Source organism: Cavia porcellus, unplaced genomic scaffold (genome assembly GCF_034190915.1).
Source record: "Cavia porcellus strain 051 isolate PalLab524CR breed Dunkin Hartley unplaced genomic scaffold, mCavPor4.1 scaffold_3, whole genome shotgun sequence".
Classification (NCBI taxonomy): Eukaryota; Metazoa; Chordata; class Mammalia; order Rodentia; family Caviidae; genus Cavia; species Cavia porcellus.
The window spans coordinates 18,629,412-18,654,234 of NW_026947486.1; the positions used below are offsets into that span (position 1 = coordinate 18,629,412).

General features: G+C 40.4%; 1 protein-coding gene across 2 annotated transcripts; it reads left to right on the plus strand.

Moving 5' to 3' along the window:
- Positions 1–3,043: 3,043 nt before the first annotated feature.
- Positions 3,044–24,011, plus strand: Rgn (regucalcin). Of its 2 annotated transcripts, none has more exons than XM_013144315.2 (7): positions 3,044–3,244; positions 5,596–5,772; positions 7,050–7,232; positions 18,127–18,342; positions 21,053–21,184; positions 21,695–21,849; positions 23,273–24,011. In XM_013144315.2, exons 2-7 carry the CDS (start codon positions 5,604–5,606, stop codon positions 23,321–23,323), a joined length of 906 nt encoding a protein of 301 aa, XP_012999769.1. In that variant the 5' UTR covers positions 3,044–3,244; positions 5,596–5,603; the 3' UTR covers positions 23,324–24,011. The 2 variants fall into 2 exon arrangements, with proteins under 2 accessions (XP_012999769.1, XP_003462590.2); XM_003462542.3 differs by lacking the exon at positions 3,044–3,244 and adding an exon at positions 4,763–4,910.
- Positions 24,012–24,823: the final 812 nt, after the last annotated feature.

Here is a 24,823-nt window from a genome sequence, read left to right on the forward strand (position 1 = left end):
ATATATATTTTAATATAATATATATATGTATATAAATGTAATATAATATAGGGTAGCTTGGTGCAGTGACACATACTTGTAGTCCTCAGGAGGATGAGGCAGGAGGATTGATTGTACAAGTTCAAGGCCAGGGACGCTTCCATGATCTGGTGATTATCTGGACTTGAGTTAGGAAACCAAGTGTGGCATTTGGTAAAGTGTCTGATTTATTGCATTGGTGGCAGCATGCACCTATTTACCAAGATAGAGCAGGAAGTTTTTGCATAAGATGATTGCCTTTGGGTAACTTCTTAGAGCTACTGAGGAGAGGGGTTGATCTCCAGGCCTGTACGTTGAGGGAGATCCAGGCTTTAATACAGGTTACTGAGGGTATCATTAGCATTGAAGAGGCAGAAGAAGCCATGAGACTAGAAGAGACTCTAGAGAGACAGCATAGCAAAACACCAAATATCCCCAACATCTAGAGATTGCATTCCCACTTTCTTTACCCCATCCAAGAAAGTGGGCCATGGTAGTGTATGACAGTAATCTCGGCACTACACTAGGATAAAGTAGGAGAATCATGAATTCAATACCATCCAGGGAAAATTGGCAATTTAGTGAGATCCTGCCTCAAAAAAAAAATAATTGAAGAAGGGCTAGGGATGTAGCTCAGTGTGAAGGACCTGGGTTCAATCCCCAGTACTACAAAAAGGAAGGAAGGAGGGAAGGAGGGAGGCGGGGAGGAAGGGAAGGGAAGGTGGGAGGGAGAAGAAACAAGGAACTAACATATGAAGGAGGAAATAAAAAAAGTTTTCTTCAGCTTCATATGTCTCCACTGATGGCTTAAGCTATTTTCCACCTTTTTCTTTCAGCTGAATGTGTTACTGTGCAGGGCCAGGGTCCCAGGAGGAGGTGATTCCCACTGAGATAAGGAACCTAGGCCTATCCTACCTGTAGAATTAAGGTGCAGGTTTGATGACTCCTGTCATGGAAAAAAAATTCAGGACTGGTCAGTAGACGGTACAGAAAGAATTAGAATTGTAAAAGCATACACTCACAGTGTGGGCCTTCAAGAGTGGAGGGGGATAAACAACCTTATAATCTGGAGGTGAGTATTTTTGTAGGGTCTTGGGAATGTCTTCAGCATGGGTGACCTTTGATCTGTATTCCTACTGTCTGTGTGATTCCCCATCTGTCAGTCTACACTAAAATACAAACTATTTACATGTCTTTGAATTTGACATGCTGCCCACTAACAGTGTTGCTTACTTGAGGATGGACATCTGTGGAAGGGAATGCAATTTACAGGTGAAAAGCACAGGCCCAGAGCCCAGTTTTCAGCCTTATTATGTGTTTAAGACCCTTAGGATTGTTTTTCTAAGTTTTTTGAGACAGGGTTTCACTATGCAGTTCAGGCTGGCTTCAAACTCAGGTGATCCTTCTGCCTCAGCCTCCTGAGCACTGGGATTACAGGTATGCACCACCATGCTCAGCTATATAGTTTCTCTTAAAAGTGTAGTTTTGGGCTAGGGTTTTAGTCTAGTGGCACAGCGCCTGCCTGGCAAACATGAGCCCTGAGTTTGATTCCCAGTGCCAAAATAAGATAGAATTTTAAGGCCGGGTGCAGTGGCTCACACTTGTAGTCCCAGCACTCAGGAGGCTGAAGCAAGACGATCAACTCAGTTTGAGGCCAGCCTAAACTGCATAATGAAACTCAGCCTCAAAAAGACAAAAAGAGTATGATTTTAAAATTCTGATTTTCCTTGTCACTTTTTTATGTATCATTTTTTCAATCCTACCTCAGGCTTGGGAGGTCTGTTCATCTTGTAGACTTGTATTTTTCTACCTGTAAATAGGAAAACGGGAGCGTAATCGTCTTAAGTACCTCCCAGGACCAACAGAAAAATCAGCGAGGCTCTAAGTATTGGTTCTTGTAAGTTACTGTCTTTAAGCTTTGAACTGACCATAGGTACACTGTATGTAGCTCACTAGTAGAGCACTTACTTGCCTACCAAGTAGAACACAGTGAGTTTTACCTCCAATACAAAAGAAGTTGAGCTGAAGTTGTGCCAACTTTTCCTTTGAGTTTTCAGATGTTTTCAGTTTTCCTTTTTGGTAAATGAAATTTTTTTCCAAATCCATTTTATTTCAAGGAGAAAAAGAAAAAAACTAAAACTAAATTTCGAAACACATCATTTAGGGGGCAACAATGGTACACACATTGAGCATTGTCATCCCCAAATCTGATAAATTAAAATTTACAACGTCAAATTGATGGTGCTTTGAGAAGAGTAAGAGGTTTTTAGGACAGTCCAGATAGTAGGGAATGGGATACTAGACTGAAATAATGGGGTAATGTACCAATCTCAGTCATAGAATTGTTTTTGACAGTAGATACATCCCTGCAATGCAAGTCTCTAACTGTTTAGAGATCATTCTCATCGCAGCACAAATTCCCTTGCTCCCCTTGGCAGTTAATCCCTGCCGCTATTCCCCTCCCCCAAGCACCAGTCTGCCTGAGTCCCTTTAAAGATTTTTTTAGGGACTGGGGCTGCAGCATTTTTGTGAGACCCTATGCTCCATCTCAGCACCGCGGGGGGAAAATTTAATCTTTTAAATTTGTGGGTTGCTTAAAGTATAGATAGATTCAGGTGGCAGGATTAGGAATATGCTTGGGATCTTCATGGGAAATGTGAAGCTAAGGACTGCTGGAGAAAAAAAAATTGCTGTTTTTTTTTTCTCCATGTGATTTTACAGTCAAATCAAACACACTCTTTTCTCTTCCGCACCAAAAACGTTTTGCAAGAGTTGGCTTCCAGCCATCAGTGTCCTTCCGACTAGGTAAAGGGAAGATTCTTTTAATCACTTTGTTCTTTCCTTTTTAAAACCGTTTGTGTTTAATCAGACCTGTTCCAATCTGTTAGGCATTTAAATAACTTTTGTTTGTTTAAGTAAAAGATAAAGGTTAGATATCCTAGTTCAAACTCCAAAGTTTAGGTTCATTATGTCCCGCCTCTCCACCCTCACTCCGTCTCACCCCCGCCCCTCCCCCACCCCGTTCTTGCCCTGCGTGGTTTTGCAGGAATTTTTCCCGCTTCAGGAACAGAGGGGTACAGCGTTGGCCTTTGTAGGACGAGCAAGCCGCGTCACCTTGTCCCCAGCCTGCGGCCATCCACCTGTCCAGCCACGGTTTCCAGGGAATTTCCCCTCCCTTGCATTGCTTGTGCCTGACAGTGCAGCCACCAGAGAAGTCTCCGGCCTGGTGAGTGCCCTGGTCGGGCCGACCTCCCCACAACCCGACCCTCACGAAAGGTCTAAGCGAGGACAGAGCGAGACCAAATCAGCCCAGTCTCCCAACCAGGGGCATCCTGGAGGGCGACTGCCCTGTGTCCACCCAAGGACCTGCGCTGAGCTCATCCAGGCTGGCCTGGGCACCCACAACAGAAGCCCGCGCTAGGGATCAGACTGGCTCAGCCTTTAGCTTCCCAGTGCCTTTGCCATCGCGGTCACTGATACAGTCACCTAGACCGCGTAGCAGCTGGGCAGGTGAAAGACCCACATAATGTGAAGATGGTTTACCTGCACAGCACAGGCCCCAGCCGCCTTTCTCCTCTCCCAACCACCCCTTTGCAGCCAGGGCTTGGTGCAGAAATGGGACATTTAGCAGCTTCTGACTTGCATGACAGAGGCAGACTAGTGGGATTAAAAGTCACCACTAAATGTGGAGCTTCTGATCTTGGGTCTTATCTAAGATTGATAACATGAAGGCCTTTGGAGTCTGAGCCAATTTTTAACATCTAGTGGAAGTTCCAAATGCAGTGAGGCTAGCAGTCAGTATTTGAAACAACTTTGAGATAAGTGCAGGTTTTTTTAAGTATAGTTTACTGAGAGAATGGGGTAGGGTATGAGGCAATCTCTCACTATATACAAGCTGGCCTTGAACTTCTTATGTAGCCCAGACTATTTAAAGAAATATTAAAACAAATCTCATTTTCCTCCCTTCTCTCCTATTCATTTGTCCATCCATATGTGGGACCACTTAAAGCAGATAAACAGCCAAAGCCTGCAGGTGCCAGTAATTTTTACCCACTGGAAATCTGCCTACTGTGGGCTGGGGATTTAGCTCACTGGTATAAACACTTGCCTGGCAAGCATGAGGTTGTGAGTTTGAACTCTGACTCCAAAAGAAAAAAAAAAAGAAAGAAAGAAAAAAAAATCTGCCTATTGAAAGCAGAGCAGGACAAAACAAAGGATGCTATTGACAGTTGCCTGACTCCCACATGGCACTCTTATCTGATCAGTTTTGGTTTTTCTTTTCTGATAATTCTTTTTTTTTCTCTTAATTTATTGACAGTCTGGCCTAAAGTCCCAGAACAGAATATTCCTTACTTGTGGAGTTCAAGACTCCTTGCCATAATGGCACTAGGCCTTCCCAGGGAGCAAGAGAAGTGGTCAGTTCTTCCTGTGGTGCCTGGCAGGTGTCCTTTTCTCTATTCCTTCCATAGTCTGAATCTGAAAATGCACAGGGCAGTGTGTGTGGGGGGGTGCTAGGGATGGAACCCAAGGGCTCAAGCATGCTAAGCATGTGTTCTGCTGCAGAGCTAACCCCCATCTCCTGGGTGTTAGCTCTAATTTAGTGCATTGTTACTGGTGAACAGATTTCTAAAAATACAGATCAGGAAGGTCCTGGCCTCCAAAGGGATCAATAGCACCAACAGTTGGAGAGAGAAGGTGACCTTTAGACATCCAGAGGGGCCACCAATGAGGGAGCTGCCCGCCCTCTGACCATCCTTTGGAGCCAGGGTGCTGGCATAAAGAGCAGCCTTGCACTCTCCAAACAGCTCTCTGAGGGTCACCAGCACCGAGTTGTGGGTGCCAGAGTATCACTCTTCTTTTATAAAGACAACTTGAAAAAACACCCCTCATTGGTAAGTTGATTGAAGATATCTCCTGTTAAGTCCTATCAATTATTTCTTCTTCCTCCTCCATGTCTCCTCCTGTGACACTGCTGATCTTATTCTGACTTTGGGAAAGTAAGCCCAGCTTTTCCAGTTATGAAAAACCTAGCTATACTTCAGAGAGTTTGTGAGTTGGGTTCCAGACTACTGTGATAAAGCAAATTTCATAAGAAAATAAGGCATACTATTTTTGGTTTCCCAGTGCATAGAACACTTAAGTTCATACTACACAGTGGTTGATTAAGTGCCCAATAGCCATTATGTCTTTAAAAATTACAGATCTTAATTTTAAAAATACATTATTGTGGATTGTAGTGGCACATGCCTGTAATCCCAGCACGCAGGAGACTGAGGCAGGAGGGTCACTGTGAGTTTGAGCCTGGCCTACATGGTAAGACCTTGTCTCAAAAACCAAAACAAAAATTCTTTATTGCTAAAAAAAATGCTAAGGATCACCTGAGCTGTTGGGAAAATGGTGCTTATAGACTTGTTGAATGCAGGGTTGCCAGAAACATTTGATTTGTAAAAAAATGCAGTAGCTGTAAAACACCATAAAATAAAGTATGCCTGAGATTTTTACGAAGGTGCTGAATTTTTTGGTGCTGAACTGGGTCGATGCAATTATGTTTCACTTGATCTCTGTTATATTCAATAGGTTGCTGCATGACAATGTCTTCCATTAAAATTGAGTGTGTCTTGCCTGAGAACTGCCGGTGTGGTGAGTCTCCAGTTTGGGAGGAAGCATCCAACTCACTGCTCTTTGTAGACATTCCTGCAAAACGGGTTTGCCGATGGAATTCACTCAGCAAGCAAGTACAGCGAGTGATTGTGGGTAAGAATGAAGGCCCAGCTCAATTCTTTGCAGCCAGGCATCTTTTCCCAGGATAGGAGCAGTCATCATGTTTGTCCTTCCCCTGGGACCTTCTTATTAAAGCATACTGAATATGCTTTAAGACTTTTGGCTTGTCATTCTGTCTGTGACACACACCATTTCCTCCCAGTTTGACCCAGGAGTAAATGTTGAGTCATCATCAGTACTTTCCTCATTCTCTTCCAGTGAGAGGCAACACTCCCAATATCTATCTGTCCTTGACACTTTCACATGTGAAATTTGAAGATTAGGTTAATGGCACAGCAAAGGCTAACTGCCTTGGGTCAAGCCAAGATCTTAGTTTAAAGAAAAATAAATAACAAGTTGATCTCTTCTTTGCATGTAAAAAGGTCTTCACATGTGAAGGGATCAGAGACTATATAGCTCAATGATAGAATACTTTTTTTTTTGTACTAGGTATCAAACTCACAACCTTACACTTGCCAGGCAGGAACTTATGTCACTGAGCTAAATCCCCAGCCCAATGGTAGGATACTTGATTAGCATAGTTACATCTCTAGCACTGGAGGTGGGGAGGAGTTATGTATCAACTAGGTCTATCTTTGTTCACTGCACAATGGTAGAATTCTGAGGGAATGCAGTGTGCATTTTAGTGTGATTCAACTTAGGGCCCTGTAGGTTCCAGAGGTGGAGTCTATTGTTTTCTATGGCTCAAGGCTATGGGCTGACTTGATTAGTGATAGGGAAAGAAGTTTCTTTTTTTTTCATTTTGTGTTCATAGGAATGAGATATCAGGAATTACTGTAATATTGAGAATACACAGGAATTCCTGGTATGTCTTTCCATAAATCCAATTAGGGACCAATTAGAAATAAATATCTATTTATATTCATATTCTGTGTGTGTGTGTGTGTTCCAAGCTGGCCCAGAACTTGCTATAGAGCAGCTCAGGGTGCCCTTGAACCCTCCTTCCTTGTCCCTCAGCCTCTCTATTAGGCCTAGTAGCTGCTGTGGTTCAACTCCTCTGTTTCTCCCACAAGCCTGGGAGCATTCAGAAGAGTTGGATTCATCTTGTGGCCTAGGACAGAGCTGACACTCAATAAATATACAAGGTTATGAAGATTTTCGTATTCAACAGGAGAAAAAACTCACACCCACTGTCAAAATTGCTGGGTTTCTTCTCTAAAAGGTGTCAGTCAGGTAATAGTATGGCCTCAGTGTGCTACTCAGCCCCTAGACTGCTCACCACCTTATGACAACTGCTTTTGCCTCTGCAGATGCCCCAGTCAGCTCAGTGGCCCTTCGCCAGTCTGGAGGCTATGTTGCCACCATTGGAACAAAGTTCTGTGCTTTGAACTGGGAAGATCAGTCAGTAGTAGTCCTGGCAGAGGTAGATCAAGATAAGAAAAACAATCGATTCAATGATGGAAAAGTGGATCCTGCTGGGAGATACTTTGCTGGTATGATTTCTTTTTAGCCCCACCTTTGTTCAACTTTGCAAGAAACACTATGATTTAGAAATTTCTGACTGCTACAGTGATCAAAGTGTTATTCAAATGGGTTTTGGGTTTTTTAAATTAATTCAGTTTATTGGTACATTTTAGGAATACATAATGGTCATACTCATCATAGAGAATTTGTACTTGTGTATGATATATCTTGATTGTTTTTCCCCATTCCCCTCCCCTCCTTCTCATTTACTCTTTGCCTTCTTATTTATAAAAGCTTTGTTTTGGGTGGGGATTTAGCTCAGTGGGGTAAGCACCTGCTTGGCAAGTGTAAGGTCGTGAGTGAGTTCAATCCCCGGTACCAAAAAAAAAAAAAAAAAAAAAAAAGAGAGAGAAACAAAAACTTTGTTTCCATTTTTCCTTTTCTCATTTTTTCTTTGCCCTTCCTCCTTCTTTAGTACCCCTTCTCATATGAATATTTTCTTCCATTTTCACAATATCTATGATACATTTTGGTCCTTACTTATACTTTCAATTTCTCATACTAGAGATACAATGTAATATTTATACATGTGTTCAATTTATTTCACTTAAGTGTATGTTCTCAAGGTGTATCCATTTACCTACAAATGTTTCAAATTTATCCTTCTTTGTGGCTGATAGAATGAGCAGCTGAAATGAATAGACAGTTCTCAGATGAAGAAGTACAAGTGGTAAATAAATATATGAAAAGTGTTCAACGTCACTGATCATTTCAGAGATGTAAGTTAAAACACTGAGATTTCATCTCACTCCAGAAAGAATGGCTATTATCAATAAATCAACTAATAACAAATGCTGGAGAGGCTGTCGGGGGAAAGGGACCCTTCTCTACTAGTGGTGGGAGTGTGGACTGGTGTAACCATTGTGGAAATCAGTGTGGAGATTTCTCAGAAAACTAAAACTACAGGTTCCATTCCTAGCTATTCCCCTTTGGGGTATCTTCTCAAACGAATTAAAAGTATCATACCACAGCTATTTGTACATACTCATGTGTATAGCAGCACAGTTTGTAATAACAATCTTAGAAACAGCCCAAATGCCCATTAACTGATGAATGGATAAAGAAGATGTGGACTTTGGTGTTCATTTTCTTTTGCATTGCTGGTGTTTCAACCCAGAACCTCATGGAAGCTAGGCAAGCGTTCAAGCCCTTAGTTAGACTCTCAACCCTTTTCTTTTATTATTGCTTGAGTAACTTATAGTACTAAAGAAAATCCTATGAGAAAGTATTCCTAGGTATTCTTTTCAATTTCTGCCTCTAGCAGAAACTAAAATCTGTATGGTGTTTTTGTGGTTTGAATGAGTTGTAAACACAGATTTTGATGTTTAAATTGCAATTTCTTTTTGTTGTTGTTGTTGTGCTGGGAGTGGAACCTAGGGCTTTGTGACTACCAAACAAGTACTATATACTAAGCTACACCCCCAAGTCCCCTAAACTGAAAATAATTTCAGATTTACAGAAAAGGTAAGAATAGTACAACCAACATCCATATAGCTATTGTCACCTGTTGTTAACATTTTGTTCCCCTACCTTTTTTTTTAAATTTTATTTAAGGAGAAAAAGAAAAAAAGCAGAGAAAGGGTACAAGTTATACAGATTTACAGAAAAAAATAAACAGTAGGAAATCACTAGTTAATGGATTACATATTGTCATTTTAGAAATAATTGTTCAAGTTACAAAATTAAAGCTTATAAAGTGGACATTCCAACAGTGAGACTGCAAACGGTTCTGTTCAATGATCCAACAAAACTCAGTGATATCATTATCTATCTTATACACTTAAATATACATGCAGTTATATCGCTTAGAGCACTTTCATTTCCTCTCTTTTGTGCAATGACAATTACCCATTTTGGGTTTTGTTGCTCCCACAGTTCTTATTACTTTTTTGGAAGAGAGTAGAACCAAATGTGACATAACAGAACAGAGTCAGTCAAATCAAAAGGGTGGGCATAATAGATAATGTAAAATCATAATACCAGGTGATCAACAATGGTTACCATAATGCCTCTCGCTATCTCTAATAGAATTGCCTATATCATCAGTTATAATAAAATTGAACAAAACAGTAAAGAACAAAACCAACAAAACCAAAACATTGGAGACATTATAGGTCTTCAAAAGTCGATAATAGTCAACCAGAATGGGCGTCATAATGAATCCCACTATCTTCACAGCTGTTGCCTAAACTTTCAAACCTGGTACTATGAAGCAAAACAGAATAGAGGGACATCAGTCAAAGCAAGAAGGTGAGAGCTATACAGGGCTTTAAATCAAGATAATGGAAAGTCAAAGTGGGTTACTATAATATATCCTATTTTTTATTTATTTTTCCCTTAATTAAAAGGATAAAAATAAAAAAGTAAATAATAAAGTGGAGATTGAGACAAAAGAGGACATAACAGCAAAACAGTGCAGATCAAAACATAACCATTTAAGCAAAATAGTGTTTCACCACAAGATAATCCCGACATAAAAGTAGTTACCATATTGTCTCTTTCCTTTAAATCTTTGAGTATAACTTCGTATACTGTAGTTTCAAATATATCAAAACAATGTAAAACCATTTAAGAGAATGACAGTATTCAGGGGATTTAGAATCAACTAACAGAAAATGAACAATGGTTTCTGTATAATCTCCTTGTCTATAAAAGTTTTTGCTTATACTATCATACATAATAAAATCCAATAAGATACAACCTGTTTAGACCAATGGAGACAGAAGAACAAAAGCTTGATGAGACTTCAAAACAAGATGGTACTAAATCAGTATTACCTATTAAGATGTCATTTTCTCCAAAATAGCTGTTCCTATCATCCAATCTTCTCTGCCTCATTTCTGTTGAGCTCTTTTTCTGTCATTAGTTGTCAGTTTGTCTTCTTCATTTTGTTTTCTGCTCCATTCATTGTGGCCTCTCTGCCACTATTTCTGGATTCTTCGTATTTTTCTTTTTTAGAATATCCTGAAAGTATTCTCTGTAGAGTTGAATTGGTGGTTGCATATTCCCCTAGTTCCTCTTTATCCTGGAAGCACCTTGTTTTTCCATCAGTTTCCAGGGATAGTTGTGCAGGATATATCAATCTTGGCTGGAGATTATTATCTTTCAAAGCTTGAATTATTTCCCCCCATGCTCTTCGTGATTTGATGGTTTGTGCCGAGAAATCTGCTGTAATTCTGATGGGTATTCCCTTGTAAGTGATCTGTTTCTTGTCTCTGATGGCTTTTAATATTCTGTTCTTGTATTGGATTTCTGGAATTTTAATTATTATATGCCTGTGTGTTGCTCTGTTTGGGTTGTCGGTCTCTGGGGTCCTGTATGCTTCATACAGCTGAGTATCTTTACCTTTTGCTAAATTAGGAAAATTCTCCTGGGTTATTTCTGTGTGTAGCTTTTGTAGTTCATTTGTTTGTTTCCCTACTTCTTATTTTATGTTCTTAATTCTTAAGTTATGGATCCTCTTAACATCTTCTAGTCTTTGTATTATTGCTGTTTGTTTCTTTGTTATTTTTAAGAAGTTTTTCATTTCATGCTCCCATATTACAAATCTGCCCTCCAGTTCAGATAATCTGTCCTTAGTTTCTTTCAAGCTGTTATGCCAGTTTTCGATAGAGTTTTTAGTTTCCTGGTAATCTCTTTGAACCTGCTTCACGTATTCTATGCTTTCTCTGTTTTCTCCATCAAACAATTCTCCCCTCTTTTTGTGTTCTTCCATTCCACCATCTGTTTTTTCTTGGGTGGTGCTTAGCATTTTTCTAACTATTCTGCTTATGTCTAGCTTCAGGTCATTAATAACTTCATTCCTGAACTTGTCTATGAGGCTCTGGAGATAGCGCTTTATATCTATTGGTGCTGTGTCTGCTATTGCCTCTTTCTCAGTATTGGGGGCCGAGGACCCTTTCTTGTTGCCTCTTCCCATATTCTTTGTTCCTTATATATGCAAACGTATATAGGAGGCCCAGCTTCCTTCCCTGTCAGCCACAGTCTGATTGAATTGCGCCGGCTAGGTGTTCCCACCCACCGAAGCACACCAGGAAGTTGCAGACCAGGCAGCCTATGCGGGGCCCGCCCCTCCAGGTCAATTTACCTTCAGGCGCTGGGACCTGGGTTGTGCTAGCTACTGGGTCTTAGGCAGCAGTGTCACGTAGGCTAGGCACTTCTCACCAATCCCGCTTGAAAGGGGGATACGTGGCTGAAGTCACTGCAGCGCCCTGTTCTCGCAAGTCTGCCTGGTCCCAGAATGTCCTCTGTTGGAGTCTCCTAAACCATGGAAGAGACCCAGCTTCTCTCACTCACCGCAAGTCAATGCACAGCTCCCCACCCGTCCTGCTTTCAACTTTGTTCACCGATTCCCGTTCTCAGAGCTTCTGTGTGTCTCTCTCCCTGCCAAGCCGATGTAGATGCAGCAGCAGCGGCGGGAAACCCAAATTGCGGCTTCCAATGGCGTGGGCTCCAGCTTCCACACTGAGGCTTTTCTGTTCCTGTTATAGCACCAGGATTGCATTCCCAGTTGGTTTCTCTCAGCCCAGTTCATTCTTGGGTCAGCAGGGCATATCTTCCCTTGCTTATTATTCCTTACTCCGCACCATTCCTGAATTCTAAGCTGAGTCTTTCAGAGAGCCTCTGTAGCTGCTGCTATCTGTCTGCCATGTTCTCCCAGAAGTCCTTGTTCCCCTACCTTTAACATTTGTTCTATGTCCAAGCATAATTTTCCCTGGAGGAGCCAAGATGAGAATAGGCTGCATATATATGTGTACCTCTACCCCTGAAATACTCCAGGGTGAGTTTCCCAAGAGAAATAACACATTCTTACATTGACACTGTGAAGTTATCAGCTGAAAGATATTTAATATTGATGGAATAATTTCATCTGACATACTATCTATATTTCAGTTATGTTAATGAACTGAATAATATCCTGCATAGAATTGTCCCCTCCAGTAAAGGATTCAGTCTAGGATCATGTTTTGTACTTACTTTATCTTTTCATCTTCTTAATCTGGAACATTTCTGTGGCTTTTCTTTGTTTTTTATGACAGAAGCATTTTGAAAGGATATAGTCCCCCTTTAATAGAATAGTCTTCATTTTGTAGTTGTCTAATGTTTTCTTGTGGTTGGATTGATACTCCACAATACATTCTTGGCTGGAATACTGTGTAGGTGATGCTGTGTCCTTCTTGGGATGTCCCATCTGGAGTCACATGATGTGCATCTGCCTCCCATTGGTGATGTTAATATTGATGACCTGTTTAAGATCCTGTCAGATTTCCCTATGACATAGTAACTGTTTTGTTTTTTTCAGCACTGAGAGTGAAACCCAGGGCCTTGCAATACTAGAAAAGTGCTCTACTCTTAGCAACCCTTTTCCAAAGCTTTTATTTTTAGCTAGGTGTGATGGTGTATGCCTACAATCTCGTCACTCAGGAGCATGAGAAAAGAGGATCGCTGCAGGTTCAGGGACAGCCGAAACTGCATAGTAAGACCCTATCTCAAATTTTTTTTAACTTTTACTTTGAGCTGCGCATGGTGGCACATGGAAGGCTGAGGCAGGAGAATTGCTGAGAGTTCAAGGCCAGCCTAAACTGCATAGTGAAACCCTGTCTCAAAAAGACAAAATAATAATAATAATAGTAATAATTTTTACTTTGAGTCAAGATGTTAAATTGCCCAGACTGGCCTCAAACTCAAAATCCTTTTGCCTCAGCCTCCCAAACAGCTAGGATTTACAGATATGCACCATCATACCTAGCCATAACTGTTTTTTAATTGTCACTTATAAGAACTTGTGGAGTTTGTTGTCTGTTTCTGTATAACCAATTTCCCTGAAATTTAGGGGATTACCATAACAAATGTGTGTTATCTCACATAGTTTCTGAAGGTCAAGAATGTAGATGTGGTTTAGGTGGATGGTTCCAGTGCAGGCTGTAGTCAAGCTGTCAACGAGGGACCTGAAAGATATGCTTCCAAATTCATTCAGGCAGGAAAAAAGCGTCACTTCATCACCATGTGGGCCTCTCAGTAGGACTGCTCAGGACATGACTCTCTTTTCCCAGAAAAATTTCATTCAGGCAAGAATTAACAGTGAAAGAGAGGGAGAGAAATTTAAGAGGTGTCAATCTTAGAAGTGACATACCATCAATTCTACCATGTGCTACTGATCACCTAGGTAATGATGAGACAATGGAGAGGACTGTACAAGGCTGTGAATATTGGGAGGCAGGGATTCTTAGGAGCAGTCTTGAGGTCAGCTATGGAGAGATTCTTTAAATCAACATAAATACTCTGATCCTTACCCAAATCTCTCCTTATGTTTTGTTTTTGTTTGATTTTTCCCTTTTTTGTCTCGTTTGCTTTTATATTTACTGTTTTTTTTAAATGTTTTTTGAGACAGGGTCGTGCTATGCAGTTCATGGTGGCCTGAAACACTATGTAGCTCAGGTTAGCCACACCTGACTTATATTCACTGTTAATTATTGCCTGAATGAAATTTTTGAGTTTGTGGTACTACAGTTGAACACAGAGCACCACGAATGTCAGGCAAGAGCTCTACCACTAAGTAACATCTTCAGTCCTTTTAATTTTTTTAAGACAGGATCTTTTTTTTTTTTTGTCTTTTTCATTTTTATTGGTACCAGGGATCGAACTCACGACTGCCTGCTTGCAAGGCAGGCGCTTATGCCACTGAGCTAAATCCCCAGCCCCAAGACAGGATCTTTCTAAGTTGCCAAAACTGGCTTTAAACTTGTGATTGTCAGCCAGATGTGGTGGCACATGCCTGTAATCCTAGCACTTGAGAGGGTGAGACAGCAGGCTCACCATGATTCCAAGGCTGGCCTGTGCTACATAGTGAGTTCAAGACCAGCCTGGACTAGATGGTGAGACCTTGTCTCAAAAACACTAATAAATAAATTATAAACTTATGATTCTCTTGCCTGAGCTTCCTGAATAGCTGGGATTATAGGCATGCACCACTGCACCCACCCTAGGCATCTTTTCTGTGAGGCAGATAGTATGAAGAAAATTGAATATTGATAGTCTCCAACTATAAGTCTGTATTTTTCTAATTCTCCTTTCAGTTCTGACAACTTTCACTTTATGTATTTTGAAACTCTGTTGTTAAGCACATACACATGTAAAATAACTATATAGTTCTTAGTGAATTGACATTTTCAATATGTAATTATTTTTGGCCTTGAAATCATTATTCCCCTATATGTAGTGTGTCATTTTTTCTTTTTCATTTGTAGCATTTTTATTGCTTTAAAGCATTTTTGTTTTGACTTTAGTTTTCAGTAACTTGGTTACAATGTGTCTGGGTGTAGATTCCTTTGTGTTTGTCCTATTTTTTATTTGTTCTGTTTTTTAAATCTAGTTTTACACTTTCCACCAAGCTTGAGGAATTTTGAGCCAAGTAATCTTCAGATTTTGTGTCTCTCTTCTCTAGGATCCTAGACATGCATTAGCCCTTTTGTTGTTGTCCTGTGGATCCCTGAGGTGCCATTCCTTTTCTTCCAATCTTTTTTCCTCTCTGTTGTTCAGATTGCATAATTTCTGTTAATCCCTTCTCAGGTACACTGACTCTTTCCTCTGTCATCACTGTCCTATTATTGATGACTAAATCCAGTGAATTCTAAAATTTTCATTTGAGCCAGGCATGCTGATGCATACCTGTAATCCCAGCACTCAGGAGACTGAGACAGGAAGATTGCCACAAGTTTGAGGCCAGTTTGGGATATACAATGAATTCAAGGCCAGCCTGGACTATATAGAGAGACCCTATCTCAAAAAAGAAAAAGAAAAAACTAAACAAAAAGTAAAACTTTCATTTGATTATTCTTCATATCTTCTACTTCTTTGCTATGATTTTCTATTTTGAGTTTTGTTCCAAGACTTGATAATAATTTAAGTTTCTATGGTGGTTGCATTAGTCGTTGACAATTCCAACATCTAGGCCATATCATTTCCAACATTCATTGATTTCTTTGATTTGATTTGTTGACTTTTTTTGTACAAGTTGAGATTTTCCAGTATCTTTGTGTTTCCAAGTGTGTATTAAAAGGAGATAAGGAGTATTAGTGGGAGAAAAAGAAAAAGAAAAAGAAAAAAGATTTATGTTAGCTTGTGGTTCCAGTCTATGATTGAGTAGTCCTATTGCCTTGGCAAGGTAGCATGTTATAGAGAGAACACAGAGTGGAACAATTACTTACTCATGAGCTAGTAAACAAAGGGCAACTGGACCAGCCAAGGTCTCCCAATCTTCTTCAGACCTAAGGATTGCCCATAAGGCCTACTGAGGTTACAGTAGCAGTACCCTGGAGACCAGGCCTTTAAAGTGGACCTTTGGGCCATTCAGTATCCAAATTCAGTACCAAGTAACTTTTTTTAGTTTTTTGAGACAGAGTCTCACTATGTAGCCTGGGCTGGCCTCAAACTTACGATCCTTCTGTCTCAGCCTCCAGAGGACTGGAATTACAGGCCTGCAATACCATGCCCAGCCTTATTTTTTTAAGTACTAAGAGGTGACCCCAAGGATTCTGAGCTACATCCCAAGCCCTTGTCTGTTTCTTTCCTACTTTGTTTGTGACAGTTTTGGCTAAATTGTCCAGGTTGCCGTTGACATTCCGATCCTTCTCCCAAGTAGCTGGAATGACAGGCATGCCATAATTATAGGCATGTCTATCTCTAGCATTGAGTAAATTATGGTTATATCCTAGACATTTTGAATATTATATAATTAGGCCCTGAGTTCTCTTTAAATCCTTTGAATAAACTTGTTATAGTAGTTTTAGCAGGCAATATATATGTATATTTGAGGTGAGGCTGCAAGCTCCAGCCTGCTTTCCATTAGGTGTTATGGGGCTCTGCTACACATGTGTGCCTCTCAGTGGTCAGTCTGGGATAGGAAGAATTCTATCCATTAGTTCTACTCCAAAAATCTTCAGGTTTTTAAATTTAGAATCTGATCCATGTATATACAAACTGAAGATGAGCCTAGGAATTCCTAAACAGCTTTATGGGATTGTATTCTTAAGCAACTACCTGTCTTTCAAAGCCCTTCTTCGCATTCCTCTGGCCACTCCTATAATAGTGCTGCCTTCAGGGCCAATCAACAGGAAGATGTGCAAAGAGTATTACAGTCACAGAGTTAAATTTTTTAAAAAAAAGAATAAGCACCAGGAGGGCCAGGGATTTAGTTCAGTAGTATAAGTGCCTGCCTGGCAAGCATGAAGTTGTGAATTCAATCCCCGTTACCAAAAAAAAAAGAATAAGCACCAGTCATGGTGGTGCATACCTGTAATCCCAGCACTCAGGAGGCTGAGGCAATCAGATCACTGTGAGTTCAAGGCCAATATGGCTACATAGTGATTTCAAGACCAGCCGGAACTAGATAGTGAGACACTGTCTCAAAAATCCAAAATCCAAAAACTGAACCAAACACACACACACACACACACACACACACACACACACACACCATAAAATTGACAGGTGTGGTAGTACACACCTCTAAACCCAACAATCTGGGAGGCAGGAGGATTCCAGAGTTTAGCTCAGCCCTGACAGTATTTATTTTTCTCTTTGAGACAGTCTCTCTCTGTAATTTAGGCAGGTTTTACACTTCCTATGTACCCCTGGCCTCGATCTCATGGTGATCTTCCTGCTTTAGCTTCCTAAATGCTGGGATTATAAACATGAATCACCAACCCAGCAGCAATTTAAAGATACCCTGTCTCAACATAAGAAATGAAAATGTGGGGAGCCTAGGAATGAAGCTCCATGTGAAGAGTCTGGGCTTAATTCATAGTACTACAAAATAAATAAATAAAAACAATAGTGGTTGGATCTCCCTTTTGGAGCTGCACGTAGCCTTACCATATAGAGAGGAATGTCCTCTTCCCTCAGAGTTTTGATGGTAGTAAGTTTCCTATTGCTGGTCACTCTCTCCACTTCCTCTGCTGAAGAATGATCTGGGGCCTGGGTGCATGGGACAGTAGAGAAAAAGGAGTAGAAACTAACTTTGTGGTTTCCTCCACTCCTCCTGAGCTTCAGGAGTTGTGTGTGTGTGTGTGTGTGTGTGTGTGTGTGTGTGTGTGTGTGGTGCTGAGGAGGAACCCAGGACCTTGTGAATGCAAGGTGAGTGCACTACTACTGAGCTACACCCCCCAACCCAAGGATTTATTTATGCTGCTTGAGCCGGATCTAGAGGGTTTCTCTTAGATCTCTGTCTGCACCCCTGTACCCCACTCCGGATTTCAAACTGTGTTGACTTCAAGCTGGGAGATACTGAAGAAGAAAATAGAGAGCTCACCACCAATTAGGTGGCACATCCAAATCTGCTATTCTTCCCTGAGCTGCCTACTAATGTTTTCAAATTTCTCAAGTAGCTGTACCATAAGTGTTGCCTCAGTTTTATAGTTGTGCTCAATAGGAAAATATGAGGTTGGTTCATGTTTACTCTTTCTTATTGGAACCAGAATTTCTCAGCATACTGTTAATTTGCATTATAAACAAGATATTTGTATTTTTTATTTTTATTTTTCACAGTACTAGGGATTAAACCTAGGGAGCATCGAGCTGTATCCCCAGCTATACATATTTATTTATTTATTTGTTTATTTTTTGGCAGAGGCTAGCCCAATCAGATCTTGAATTTAAGACCCTCCTGTCTCAGCCTCTAATGTAGCTGGGATTATAGGCATCACACCAGTAGTAGTTGTTATTTTATAGAAACATAAGACCCCGATAACAAATGTATAGTAATTTTCATGTTTTACGCCTTAGAAAAGAGCCTTGATGTGAGATTTAAGGTCCTATACATGGGCAAGATGTTATGGGGATGATCCTGGCTTTTGGCTTTTGTAGGCACCATGGCTGAGGGAACTGACCCAGCAGTTCTCGAGCGGCACCAGGGGGCGCTCTACTCCCTCTTTCCTGACCACCATGTGAAGAAGTACTTTGACCAGGTAGACATCTCTAATGGTTTGGATTGGTCCCTGGACCACAAAATCTTCTATTACATCGACAGCCTGTCTTACTCCGTGGATGCCTTTGACTATGACCTGCAGACAGGACAAATCTGTATGTACTTTATTATTTTTTTCACTCTGCTGCTATTATTTTCAGATGCTTGTCACTAGTAAGGCAACTCTCAACTCATGGAGAGAGATTTCCAATACTGTTATTATAATATAATAATAATTATACAGACTTGAATAAGTTTCTGGTCAGCCTATTCCTCTCAGCACAATGAAAGTATGGTCATCATTGGTCTAATGAGGATAGAAGCTTAATCCTCTTCCACCATCATTGGAAGGGGCTCACTAGAAAATAAATCCTGTACTATCAGAAGGTGATTATAGAATGAGATAAAAGAGTAGACAATTTCAGTTTGAGTTGCTAGCTTTAGGGTCTCAGTCTAACTCAGGCTGGACTTGAACTCACTGTGTAGCCCAGGGTGGCCTCAAACTCATGGTGATCCTCCTGCCTCAGCCTCCTGAGTCCTGGGATTATAGGTATGTACTACTATGCCTGGCCAACTAATTTTTTTCTTTTGGCAGTACTGGGGATTCAATCCAGGGCCTTGTATGGACTGGAAAATGCTTTACACTGAGCTACACTTCCATCCCTCTTTTTAAATTTTATTCTGAGAAATGGCTCACTATGTTACCCAGGCTGGTCTCATATCTGCCTCAGCCTCTCAGGTCGCTTCAATCATAGGCACATGTCACTGTACCTGGTTGGGCTGCTATTTGTTATTTTTACTTTAATTAATGATATAGGTAAGTACTCAGAGGCAAAATGGATAACCTTTGAAAATGGAAACACGAAGAAAATAGAGGTTGGTTCAGCTGCATTGGTGTGTTGTAAATGAGGTATTCTTAGAAACTGGGAGGATAAGAATTAGAAGAATAAGAATTAGAAGGGTCCTTGAAACTGAAAAAAAATAAACTAATCATAAAAATGACTTGAAAAAAATCATCACTCTTTGTGTAGATTAATCAGACGTAAAATATTCCAGCACCATATTTTGCTTTGAAATATTAGCCATTACACATAAATTTTAATATATAATAAAATCATCCTTTTATAAAAAAAAAAAATATTAGCCAGACGTGGTGGCTCACACCTGTAATCTGAGCATTTGGGAGGCTGAGGCAGGAGGATCACTGTGAGTTCAATGCCAGCCTGGGCTATTTGACAAGACCCTGTCTCCAAAAAAAAAAAAAAGAAGGAAAAAATATGTGCCACTCATTTTTATAGCATTTTAATCCATTTTCCTTACGCATAGTTTTAACAATTTTCATATTATACTCCAATTGGGTTAGTGTAGTGATTGGGATTTTTTTTCTTTCTTTACTAGGGATTGAAGTCAGGGTCCCATCTCTCTGTTCTGGCACTCAACTACATCTCTGGTTTTACTTTCTTGTTGTTGTTGTTTTGAGACAGGCTCTAACCATGCAGCCCTACGGGGGTGAGGGAGTGCACAAATTTACAATCCTTGTGCCTCAGCCTCCCAAGTGCTGGGATTACAAGTATGAGCCTCCAACAGTTGTCCCTTCCTCTGGCTTTTTTTCTCTCACAATACTGAGTATTAAACGCAGTGTCTTCACATTGAGCTACTTCCTTAGTCCTTTTATTAAAAAATGTATTTTTTATTTTGAGACGGAGTCTCACTAAGGGCCAAATTGCCTAGGCTAGGGCCAGCGATATAGCTCAGCAGAACAAGAACCTACCTGGCAAGTGCAATGTCCGGAGTTTGATTCCCAGTACACACCCCTCCCCCCCCAAAAGATTGCCCAGGCGAGGCTTGAACTTGCAATGCTCTTGCCTCAGCTTCCAGAACAGTGGACTTGTATGCCTGTGCCACCATACCTAGTTTGCTCCTTTGGTTTGTTTGTTTTTGTATATTGTGGTTTCTCCCTTTAACCAGCCGGTGGGTATTAGAATACCTCTCTTTTTGGAAACAAGTTCTTCTGATATTTAGTCTTGATGTTTTTGTTTTTGTTAGGGTCTCACTATCTAGCCCAGACTGGCCTCAGACGTGTAGTGCTACCTCCTCCACCTTCAGAGTGCTGGAATTACAGGCATGTGCTACCACACCTGGCTTTTAGTCTTGATTCAGGCACATTTCATCAGGCAGAGAAAGAACTCATCTGTCTTCCCAGTTTTTGTGCATGAACTGTTTATGTGGCACCATTGTGTTGCCTTTTACATCTTGGGCTTAAAACAGGCATTTTTATAACTACAATAGCAAAAGTCCAAGTACTTGAAATGGGCCTATAGGACCTCATTCGGGTCAGCCTCAGAGAAAACTACCTACTAGTATTTTATTAAGAATTTTCAGGCTGGGGATTTTAGCTCAGCGGCATAAGGGTCTGCCTGGCAAGCACAAGGTCCTGAGTTTGATCCCTGATACCAAAAAAAAAAAAAGAATTTTCTCCCAGTACTCTGGAGGCTGAGGCAGGAGGACACCATGAGTTTGAGACCAACCTAGGCTACATAGTAGGTTCAAGACAGTGTGAACTACTAAGCAAGGCCTTGACTGAAAATAATCTGCTTGCTTTTTTTTGTTCTCCTCTGAAAACATAGGCAGATGCGTCTGTACCCAAACAAAAAAAGGGAATTAATCTACTCCAAAACATGTAGCAAAGTCCTCTATTCATATGCTAGACCCTGGATGAGCAGAAGCAATCAGTGTTTATAATCACTTTGAAAGCTCATTGTCCCATTCTCAGTACTGAGTAACCTGTTATTTTGTTCTGTTTTTGTTTTTGTTTTTGAACTTTAGCCAAGCGCAGAAGTGTTTACAAACTGGAGAAAGATGAGCACATCCCAGACGGGATGTGTATTGATGCGGAGGGGAAACTGTGGGTGGCCTGTTACAATGGAGGAAGAGTGATCCGTATAGATCCTGTGACAGGTAGGCCCACAGCAAAATCACCCTCCCTGACATGTCTAGAAAACACCACATACTAGGGACCAGGGATACCTTGTTACTAATAAAGAGAGATATCTAGTCGGTGATCTCAACCAAATAACCTTGGAAATAAAGGCCAAAGTTATACCCAAAATTTAGTTAGAATTTCTTTTTCCTGGGGAGCTTTCTTTGCCCCAAAGAATTTTTCAAGGAAGCCCAGTGGGGTGGCTCATGCCTGTAATCCCAGCACTTGGGAGGCTGAGGCAGGAGGATTGTGGTGAGTTGGAGACCAGCCTGGGCTACAAAGTGAGCTCAAGGCCAGCCTGAACTGCATAGTGGGGCCCTTTTGTCTCAAAAAGACAAAAAAAAAGAAGAATTTTTCAAGAAAGACAAGTTAATATATGCAAGACCTCCAATCTTCTTTAGAACACCTTTGCTTCCTTGCAAAGCCTCTAGAAATACTGCAAAGGCTGGAAATTGCTAGAACTAAACACTAAATATTTGGTAATCTAGGGAAAAGACTTCAAACTGTGAAGTTGCCTGTTGAGAAAACAACTTCATGCTGCTTTGGAGGGAAAGACTACTCTGAAATGTATGTGACCTGTGGCCGAGATGGAATAGACCCTCAGGGTCTTCTGAAGCAACCTGAAGCTGGAGGAGTTTTCAAGGTGATATGGCTCTTTCCCTGAGGGGGGAATGAGGTGAAGACTCCTCTGTGAAGTGTCTCAGTGACTGGTGCTTTGCAGTCCTCCAAAATCTAATTCAATTTAGCATGTTAAGCTTATCACCTTAGACCTGACAATATTTTAGATATTCTGGACCAATGGTGGCAAACCTATGGGGCACGTGTGCTGCAGCAGGCTGTTTATATCACTGAAAGCAGTAAAAGGTTTGCCATCACTGTTATTTAGAATGTTGGTTATCTGAAGTCTAGGATGATCTATTTAGCATACTTTGTACAATATTCTAAAATACTTTTTTTTTTTTATCGGTACTGGGGATCAAACTCACGACTGCCTGCTTGCAAGGCAGGTGCTTATGCCACTGAGCTAAATCCCCAGCGCCTATATTCTAAAATACTTTTTGTGCTTCAGTGGTATTTGTTGAAATCCTTCACATTAGCATTGATAAGCTTGGAAACCCAGTGCTAGAAACACATTTATAAAATCACTTGTTTGTTTTGATGTTATAAGAGTACTTTTAAGGACTTGGGGAGGCACTGAGACAGGCTGACACACATATGTCCTTGAACTCATTATATAGCCCAGGCTGGTCTTGAATTCAAGCAGTACTCCAGCCTCAGTCCTCCAAGCGATGAGAATACAGGACTACACCACTACACCCATCTATTGACAAATTTTTAACAAACATCTTTTCGCAACAGAACAGTGATATAAAAAAGAAATCAATGACCTTTTGAGCTGAAATGTATAAATGTGGAAAAGCCTTCTTAAAAAGGAAGAAGATAATAGAAATACATTCGACTTTTAAAATCTAAATCATAGTGGTTGCTAGTTGTATTATAATCTATATAAGTAATTGGATTAGACCATAAATGCCTTATTGAATAGTTCTGGGTGGTTTTTTGTTTTTTTTTTTTTTTTTTGAGACAGGGTGTTGCTATGCAGTTTAGGCTGGGCTTGAACTCACTTTGTAGCCCAAACTAGCCTCAAAATCACAATGATCTTGCCTCAGCCTCCTGAGTGCTGGGATTACAGGCATGTGCCACCACACATATCTGTGATACCTTATTAAGTAATTCTTTTTCTTTTCCTTCCTTTTTTAATACTATGGATTGAACCTAGGACCTTTACAGTGAGCTACATCTTCAGCCATTTTTTTAAAATTTTGAGACAGAGTCTTGTCAAGTTGCTAAATTGCACAGGCTGGGCTTTCATTTGTAGTCCTCCTGCCTCAGTTTCCCAGAGTGCTGGAATTATAGGCACCGCCACACCTAGCTAAGTAACTATTTATAATAGAAAATAAAGGAAGGATAGCAGGGCAGCTGAATATATTCTTATGAATCATAAAATGCTTTTGAGGAATATTTGTGTTTATCTTTTGTCAGAGTTTCTTTTCTTTTTTCGACAGATAACTGGCCTCGGGGTCAAAGGACTCGCCCCCTACCCCTATGCAGGCTGAGAGACAGGTCTTTCCTGCTGCAGGAAGGTTTGAAGACAACTGGAGAACTCTGGAGCTGAAATGTCAATCTAGTTAGAAAAATGAAGCAATGATATTATTAACTGGGTTAATTTTAATATGTAATTTTAGGGGTGCTGGAGATTGAACCTGGGGCCTACCACATGGTAAGCATTTGCTGTACTGTGAGCTATGACGTCAGCCTCATTAATTTATATTTGTTCAAAGACAGAGCATTTTTAACAGGATAACAGGTGGTTTTGATAATACACTATACAGCCTTCCATGAAAAGGTCTGTAGAGTTAGCTATGTGGCACACATCTATAATCTCAGCATTTGGGAGGCTGAGGCAGAAAGATCACCATGAGTTTGAGACCAGCCTGAGCTACATAGTGAATTCAAGGTCAGCCTGAACTGCATAGAAAGACCCTATCTCAAAAAGCCAAACCAAAACCAAGACATCTATAGAAAGGCAAAGGGTTGTTCAACTGTCTCTCAGCCTCTTGATTCTTTGCAGATTGCTCAGAGGAATTGGAATAGGACCATATCTGTTCTTTATTCTATATTCCATACTTAATGTATACCTAAAGCTTAATAAAAACTTAGTAGGTACTTAGTAATATATAATTACAATTATGTTCCCTTTTATTTTCACTTTAATGTCATAAAATATACTGTGATGATATCTTATTATTCTTTTTGTTGTTCTTATTTTTTTACTTGTTATTACTTTTTCTGTATGTTATTTTTACAAGGTAAATACTGCTACAAAAATTGCAAACACTCTGGTAAAATCCATGGTTCCAACTGCCACGTGATGGATATAAAAGTAATAGTTCATTTTGGAGCAATTGTTTTTAAAGTAGCTTTTGAGTTGTGATTAGTTTGCACATATTTAAAATATACAACTTGATAAAGTTATCTAACATATACACATTAATGATACCAGCTCCAGGAACAAGATAATGAATCTATCTATCACTGTGTTAGTTACTTCTTTTATTGCTGAGACAAAATACCCAACACCCAAAGCTAAAGGAGAAAAAGTTTATTTCAGCTGACAGTTTGTAGAGGTTTCAATCTGTAGTAAACTGACTCCAACGTAGGGTGGTATGGCAGAAGGTCATCACAGAACAGAAACTGTCCATGGTAAAGCAGGCAGATAGAAGAGAGGAAAACAAAGAAGTAGCAGTATCAGCAACCAAACCTGCCTTTATATTTCATCCAGGCTACCTGCTTTTTGAGCAGTACCACCCACACCGGGGCGGGGGTTGCTTAATCCGAGTATCATACAGCCTAGATCCAGCTACCTCAGGAAAGCCCCACCAATAACCACATGAGGCGTTGGGGGAACATCTAGATACAAGCCATAACAAGTACTGATAAAATCTTCCTTTAGTCCCACTGTAATCTTTTCCTTTGTCTACTCGGAATGCCTGTTCTGCTTTCTGTTACTATAAAATAGCCTCAAAGTTGGGTAGTGTAATTTTTCCAATTTTGTT

Excerpts from the sequence above, each read along its gene's own strand:
- Rgn (XM_013144315.2), top strand. The coding sequence starts at position 5,604 with ATGACAATGTCTTCCATTAAAATTGAGTGTGTCTTGCCTGAGAACTGC. Across the intron at positions 7,233-18,126 it reads TGCTGGGAGATACTTTGCTG|GCACCATGGCTGAGGGAACT; the intron begins GTATGATTTCTT and ends TGGCTTTTGTAG. Across the intron at positions 21,185-21,694 it reads CCGTATAGATCCTGTGACAG|GGAAAAGACTTCAAACTGTG; the intron begins GTAGGCCCACAG and ends TTGGTAATCTAG.